Raw genomic sequence first — 8,044 nt, 5'->3', positions numbered from 1 at the left:
AAAGGCTCATAAACATTTGTTCAAAACACCCAAACAAGACAAGCCCATGGGAATAATTCAAGTCTTGAATTCTTTTGTGGTTAATTAGAGATATTTCAGAAGTGTATTCAAATTGAATCTTCTAAATTGAAAAGAATGAAGAGAGAATTGCTTTGTCCTATTTAGTTTTCTTTCCCTGTTTATAGATTGCTATCAGCAATCCTCAGTTGATATTGATCCCCAGCCCCTCCTAATTCAGTTTGAACAGATATGGAAATCAAGACCCTCCATGGCTGACAATCAATCCCACTTTGTCCCTACCCCCTCCCCACCATTTCCCTCATCCAACCCCTGGCACTCAGAGCAGCTGAGGAATGGAGTCATATCCAGGGGTGTCCCCAGGGCTCAGGACTGGGGCCAGGTCAGTGAAATCTCTTTATTGCTGATCTGGACGAGGCCATGGAGGGCACCCTCAGTCAGTTCCCAGGTGAGCCCAAGCTGGGTGGCAGTGTGGCTGTGCTGGAGGGCAGGAAGCTCTGCAGAGGGATCTGGCCAGGCTGGAGCCATGGGCCCAGGACAATGGGATGAGGTTCACCAAGGCCAGGGGCCGAGTCCTGCCCTGGGCTCACAACCACCCCAAATCCCTGGCTGTGCCCTGCCCCTGATCCCCACAGCCTGCCCTGTTCCCTTCATCCCTGCATTGCCAGGGACTTTCTGGGACAAGGGAGCTCTGCTCTGGGTACGGAGGGAGGTGCAGGTGCCAACGCTGGAGTGGGAACCAGAACTCACCAGGTTTGTGTCCTTTGGGGGTCAGGAACTGGTGGGACTCAGAGGCACAGGAAGTTTCTCTTCATGGCCAACAGACCATGGTTGAACACGATACAATTTCATGACAATCTCACTCTTCCCTGAGCTATGTCCAGTGTCCCTGCAGTGTCTGATGATTCCACCATCCACAAGTGATTTCCATACTAAAATAAATTTTAGAAAGATATGGTTCTGTGATAGATATAAACTCACTTAAACTCTTGTATCAGGATGCCCATCCTCGAGTGGGGATAAAACAGCCTGAACAATTCCCATTTGTTTAAGCTGTCAGTGGTGGACAGAGAAGGGGGTCAGGCTGCTTTTGGTGTTGAGGAAATGCTGAAACCAGCCTGACTCATTTCATCTCCTCCTGTCCTGGCTGATCTCCCCTCTTTTTCCCCTTCTACCCATTGTCTTTTGTCTCCCCCCAGGCCCCCCAGTGAAGAGCCTGGCTCTGTGTTCTCCATCCCCTCCTGGCTGGCACTGCCAGGCTGGGATGAGGAGCCCCTCAGCCTTCCCTGCTCTGGGCTGGACAAGCCCAGCTCCCTCAGCCTCTGCTCACAGCCCAAGGGCTCCAGCCCCACCTTGGAGGCCCTTCCCAGACCCTGCTCCAGCTGCCAGACATCTTTCCTGCCCTGGGGAACCCAACCCAGGCCACAGTGACCTGGATAATCCCCGTCCTTGCTGTCCTGGTCACACAGCCCAGCCCCTTGTCCCTGAGTCAGGTTTTGGGGTGGCTCCTGTGGAACATCCTTGGGGGAGGCTGCAGCTCCAGGTGGACCAGGGGGATACCAGGGGACAGGGACCCTGCTGGGCATGAACAGCTTTGGACTTCTCGGGGGAAATCTGTGAGGGGGGTCAGGGGCAGACCAACCCAGTGACCTCACACAGCCCTCCTGTGATGTCACAGCCTGCTCTGTGATGTCATAGCTTATTCTCTGATATCGCTATGCTGGTCTTTGGTGCCACAACCCACTCTGTGAAGTCACACAGCCCTCCTGTGATGTCACACAGCCACCCCTCCCCCTGTGATGTCACAGCCTGCTCTGTGATGTCACAACCCATTTTCTAATGTCACACAGCTGGTCTCTGATGTCACAGCCAACTCTGTGATGTCATAGTCTGCTCTGTGATGTCAGTCCTCTGCCCTGTGATGTCACACCTGGCTCTGTGATGTCACAGAGACAGCCTATGATGTCATAGCTGCTCAGTGACCTCACATAACCCACTCTGTGGTGTCATAGCCCACTCTGTGACCTCATGTTACCAGATGATAAATTGCTTACACCAGCTGAGCTCACACCTGAAGCTTGTTCTCCAAAACCCCAGGCCTATGGAAACCACACAATGCCCATTGTGTGAGAAGGGGAACTGAAATTCACCAGCCTCAGTGTCCTGCCAGCTCAGCCAGGCCCACTGGAACATTGGGGTCCACAAGCACCAGGGACCACCAGAGAGACCCCCAGGACAGAAGAACACATGGGTAAAGGGCAGGGGAAATGAGTTAATGATTTTGGGGAAATGATTATCATATGCATCACAGTGAGTGCAGCTGTGACAAACCTCTCTGGTTCCCTGACTTCAGGGTGAGGGTGGCGAAAATGAAAAGGAGCAGGTTTGATGGAATTGTCCAAAAAGAACTTTAATAACAGGGTGTAAAACAACAAATGTGGAGAAGATGACCACAGTACGAGGGACAGGATCCAAAGACCTGAGACAAAGGGGAAACAACAATATATACACTTGGGGGTGGAACACTCTAGAACAACAACCATCTAGGGCAAACAGGTAACCAATAGGGGAGCAGAACTGGGACAACTTAGCATAACAACACCAAAGGCTTCTGGGGGAACTCTCAAGCTCACCCCAAGTTAAACAAATGATTCTCAGGGCTTGAAGCTCATGCTCGGTTCTTTTGGGGTAAAGTCCAGCTTGTTGCAGTGCAATATATTAGCCTGTCTCAGTATCCCGGTTCTTTACCCAGGTGTCTCAATAACCCTCTCCCTTCCCCTCCCCTTGCCTCCTGCTGAGAGCTGTCCGTCAATCTCGGTATGCCAGCAAGGGCGTTGAGTGACTGGCAAACTTCAAAAGATGCCTCTCAGCCCTGGGAACATTGGGCTATTCAGGTGTCATTTGTCCCTTGAGACTTCCCCTCCCTTACCTGGTTGGTGGGACCCCTACCCCTTCCCTCCCCCTCTCCCCAGGGTTAAAAAGCACTGCAGCCACATGGTTCTTTGTTCTGTTGGAGCTGTTGCTGCATTCAGAAGCCTGTGTGCCAGGAATAAAGCTCTGGATCGAAACCCTCCAGCAGGACCCGTCTCCTTTTCCTTCACCATTGCCTAAAGCCTTTCCACCAGAGGTAAACCTGAGTTCCTGCTTCCCTGGACTTGTCCCAAGCACCCAGCTGCAATATCCAGCCAGCCAAAGGTGTCTCTGAGGTGAAACCACCACAGCTGCCGCCCTTGGTCAAGCAGCAAGGGTCAGACGAGCCAAGGCACGTTCCATCCGGCTATATTGGTATTTCATTCCAATACCAGCTGACTCTGAGTCACAGCTGGGCCAACTCCACACATATGTATGTTTAGTCCAGGACAATCAATGAATATGTATGCAAAATACAGAATGTAAACTGAAACTTTCCTGTACTCAGCATGCATAGCTTTGGGAGGAGCTATCCCCCTGTGCATCTGGCCAAATAAAGAATGCTGCTTCTTAATGCTACATTGGTGTTAAGGAGTTTTTATTTTACTGCATTTTTGGTAACAATCCCACTCCCAAGGAAAGCTCTGTCTGCTGCTGTTCACAAACAGAGAAGGGCTGGTGGGAGATGTGGTGGTTGGAGGCTGCCTGGGGCACAGTCACCGGGAAATAATCGAGTTTTCAATATCCTGTGAAAGAAGGAAGAGCACGAACAAAACGTCTACCCTGGAATCAGGAAGGGCAAACCTTGGCCTATTCAGGATGCAGATTTGGAGAGTACTGAATCAGGTACTGATTTTTTAAAGGGAAACAGCCCTTAAAAACAAAGGTGTCCAGGAAGGATGGACACAACTCAAGAACGGAATCTTAAAGGGGAAGGAACAGACTGTGCCTCTGTGACAAAATTTAACCAGAGAGGAAAATGACTGTCCTGGCTGGGCATGAGCTTTTTGTGGGAACTCAGAAAAAATAGGTCAGGCAACTCAGGAAGTGTTTAAGGATGTTGTTGGGTCATGCAGAAAGAAAAGTAGAGAGATGAAAGCTCAATTAGAGCTTCACCTGGCCACTTCTGTAAAAAGTAATAAAGTTTTTATAAATAAACTAATAGCAAAAGGAGGAATAAGGAGAACCTCTACTCGATAGTGGATGCAGTGGGGAACAGAGTAACTAAAGATAAGGAAAAGGCTGAGCTGCTTAACACCTTGTGTATCTCAATTTTCAACAAGAAGACAGGTTGTCCTCAGGACAAGTGTTCTCCTGAGCTGTAGATGGGCACAGGGAGCAGAACAGCCCCCCTGTAATCCAGGAGGAAGCAGCTGGGGACCTGCTGAGCCACTCAGATGCTCACAGGTGTCTCTGGGAGCAGATGGGATCCATCCCAGGGGGATGAGGGAGCTGTGGATGAGCTCCCCAAGCTGCTCTCCATCATTTACCATCAGCCCTGGCTCAGCAGGGAGGTCCCAGAGCACTGGAGGTGCCAATGTGAGCCCATCCCCAAGAAGGGCTGGAAGGAGGAGCTGGGGAACTCCAGGCCTGTCAGCCTGACCTGGGTGCCTGGCAAGGTTATGGAACAGATCACCCTGAGTGCCATCACAGGGCACCCACAGGATGGCCCAGGGATCAGAGCCAGCCAGCGTGGATTTCAATGTCTGCACTGCTGATCTGCATGAGGGGACTGAGTCCAGCATCAGCAAACCTGCAGATGACACCAAGCTGGGTGTGAGTGTGGATCTGCTGGAGGGTAGGAGGGCTCTGCAGAGGGACCTGGACAGGCTGGATCCAGGGCCCAAATCCAACAAGGAGAGGTTGAACAAGACCAAGTGCTGGCTCCTGCACTTTGGCCACAACAACCCTTGTAGTGCTACAGGTTGGGGACAGAGTGGCTGGAGAGCGGCCAGGCAGAAAGGGACCTGGGGCACGGATGGACAGCAGGCTGGACATGAGGCAGCAGTGTGCCCAGGTGGGCAAGAAGGCCAATGGCTCCTGGCCTGGATCAGGAATGGTGTGGCCAGCAGGAGCAGGGCAGGGATTCTTGCCCTGCCCTTTACACTTGTGAGGTGAGGCCACACCTCAAGTGCTGTGTGCAGTTCTGGGCCCCCAGTTTAGGAAGGCCATGGAGGGGCTGGAGTGTGTCCAGAGAAGGGCAACAGGGCTGGGGAGGGGTCTGGAACACAAGTCCTGTGAGGAGCGGCTGAGGGAGCTGGGGTTGTTTATCCTGGAGAAGAGGAGGCTCAGGGAGACAAGGTGGTGTCAGGGCTCAGGTTGGACTTGATGATCTCCAAGATCTTTTCCAACCTTGCTGATTCTGTGATTCTCTGGAACCACCCTTGGAGCAGGTGCAGGAGGAGCCCTGGGCCTCCTCTTCAGCAGCTCCAGCAGCCCAGGTCCCTCAGCTTCTCCTGGCAGCCCCAAAGCCCATCCTGTCAGTCCTGCAGAGCCTCTGCAGCCCCTCCTCACTGCCCAGAACAGGGAGCCCCAGAGGCAGACACAGCAGCCCAGATGTGCCCCCCTGGCCTGGGGTGCCTCTGGCAAGGGAGCAGCAGCAGGCACTGCAGGAGCCTGCAGACAATTCCTGCAGCACTTGTAGGATGATCCTGCTGCCGAAGGGACGTGTCCATGGGGCCAAGCCAGGAACTGCAATGGGGAGTGGGGCCAGAGAGGAAAGGGCAATCAGGGATGGGCTGTTTGCAGGGGAGGGGACAGTGGTGGGCAATAGGAAGAAATCTGGATCAGGAAAGAGGAGAGAAAGCAAAGGTGAAGCCAAGGCAATGGTCGGGGCAGTTTGGGGGTGGCTGCCAGGCAGCCCTGGCTCTGAGCAGCAGCGTCTGCAGTGGGACAGGAAACTCCCAGCTGATGGGAACAAACTTTCTGGCTGAGTGCAGAGTCCAGGACAAAGCTGAGTGGTTTCCCTGGTGTCCCCCAGGCCTTGCTGGCCCCAGGGGCTGATGGCATTTGTGCTCCCTCAGGTTCATGTCCCCACAGCAACAGCATGGGGGTGCTCCCCCTGCTGTGTGCAATGCAAACAGGGGCTGCTGAGCCAGTGCTGCCGTGTCTGTGCCTGCAAGGATGGGGCACCTGTGTGAGCTGGGGGAGAGGCCAGGGCTGCAGAGGGGGGATGTTGTTGGCAGCTGCATGAGGACGCTCTGGGACGCTGCCCTGGGCTGTGCAGCGCACTGGGCATGGATCAGCCCCTGCTCTGCTGCTCCTTCCCGTCTGCCCCAGGGCCCTTGCAGAGCCCCAGCCATGCTGTTTGCCCCCAGCCTGCCCACGGCCAGCCTGGGGCTGCTCACGGGGCTTTTCAGGGCTGAGCATTGGCCTGGCCGTGTTCTTGAGAGAGCCTAGGCAAGGAGCCTGGAGCCCCCAGGCCCTGGGCTGAGGTGTCAGCGCTGCCCCAGCAGTGCCCATGGCCTGTCCCTGCTGCAGCCCCGGCACTGCCACCCCCAGGGCTGTGCCCAGCCCCGAGAGCACTCAGGCCCTGCAGCAACACCAGGGCCACCAGGGCAGCGGGGCAGGGCCACGGCAGCAGCACTGGCAACACCAAGTGCTGCTGCTGCTGCTGGGCACAGCTGCTGGGCCAGCACTGATCTGCCCCAGCTCTGCACACAGACATTGCTGCTGCCACTCCAGAGAAGGCAACAAAAGGGGGATCTCCAGTGAAAACTTTCCGGGAGATCCTTTACTTTGCTTAAACCATCAAGAGCTCAGCTCCTCATTGACACAGTCTGGGGCCTCCGTAAATTTTGAGAGAAACAAAATGAGAAATGGTACAAACCATTGTATTTCTTTGTGGACGATCTTAAAAAAGTAAAACAAAGTAAAAGAACCTCCAAAATAAAATCAACAAGTTGTATCAAACATGACTTTTATTACAAGTGATTTGCAGAAATTTTCCAGCAGTTCAGTGTTTCTCAAAGCATCCATTAATCTGCGTCCACACTTCAGCCTTGAGCTCCTGGTTCCTCAGGCTGTAGATGAGGGGGTTCAGGGCTGGAGGCACCACCGAGTACAAAACAGACAGTGACATATCCAGGGATGGGGAGGACATGGAGGGGGGCTTCAGGTGAGCAAACATGATAGTGCTGAGGAACAGAGAGACCACGGCCAGGTGAGGAAGGCAGGTGGAAAAGGCTTTGTGCCGTCCCTGCTCAGAGGGGATCCTCAGCACAGCCCTGAAGATCTGCACATAGGAGAAAACCATGAACACAAAACAACCAAAAGCTAAACAGGCACTAACAGCAAGAAGACCAAGTTCCCTGAGGCTGGAGTGTGAGCAGGAGAGCTTGAGGATCTGAGGGATTTCACAGAAGAACTGGCCCAGGGCATTGCCATGGCACAGGGGCAGGGAAAATGTATTGGCTGTGTGCAGCAGAGCATGGAGAAAGGCACTGGCCCAGGCAGCTGCTGCCATGTGGGCACAAGCTCTGCTGCCCAGGAGGGTCCCGTAGTGCAGGGGTTTGCAGATGGACACGTAGCGGTCATAGCACATGATGGTCAGGAGGAAAAACTCTGCTGAAATGAAGAAAATAAAGAAAAATACCTGAGCAGAACATCCTGAGTAGGATATGTCCCTGGTGTCCCAGAGGGAATTGTGCATGGCTTTGGGGACAGTGGTGCAGATCATGCCCAGGTCGCTGAGGGCCAGGTTGAGCAGGAAGAAGAACATGGGCGTGTGCAGGTGGTGGCCACAGGCTACGGCGCTGATGATGAGGCCGTTGCCCAGGAGGGCAGCCAGGGAGATGCCCAGCAAGAGGTAGAAGTGCAGGAGCTGCAGCTGCCGCGTGTCTGCCAATGCCAGCAGGAGGAAGTGCCTGATGGAGCTGCTGTTGGACATTTCTTCATTTTGGACATTTTGAGCTGTACAAAGACAACATTGACAATTTGGACAAAGTACCTTGAGTCAATCCTATGCTATTTTATTACACAAGCAATCAAAATTGCTTCTCTTTCTTTACGGAAATTTCATTTACCTTTTTTTTTTTTGAGTTTAGGTGTGGGCTGCTAAGTAACTGTTTTTTAGAAGGGCCAGAAGTCCTGTTCTTAGCATTGCTCTCAACCTGAA

At 53.4% G+C, this 8,044-nt stretch overlaps 1 protein-coding gene across 1 annotated transcript; it reads right to left on the bottom strand.

Moving 5' to 3' along the window:
* Positions 1 to 6,883: 6,883 nt before the first annotated feature.
* LOC139603633 (olfactory receptor 14J1-like) lies at positions 6,884 to 7,816 on the bottom strand. Its single transcript, XM_071454525.1, has one exon. It carries the CDS (start codon positions 7,814 to 7,816, stop codon positions 6,884 to 6,886), a length of 933 nt encoding a protein of 310 aa, XP_071310626.1.
* Between the last annotated feature and the right edge of the window lie 228 nt (positions 7,817 to 8,044).

The sequence above is a fragment of the Agelaius tricolor genome, unplaced genomic scaffold, assembly GCF_023055355.1.
Source record: "Agelaius tricolor isolate 1412-34295 unplaced genomic scaffold, bAgeTri1.0.p SCAF_40, whole genome shotgun sequence".
In the NCBI taxonomy this organism is placed as follows: Eukaryota; Metazoa; Chordata; class Aves; order Passeriformes; family Icteridae; genus Agelaius; species Agelaius tricolor.
Note: the sequence above shows the minus strand (reverse complement) of the source record. Positions and strands in the feature narration are given on the sequence as shown.

Excerpts from the sequence above, each read along its gene's own strand:
- LOC139603633 (XM_071454525.1), bottom strand. The coding sequence starts at position 7,816 with ATGTCCAACAGCAGCTCCATCAGGCACTTCCTCCTGCTGGCATTGGCA.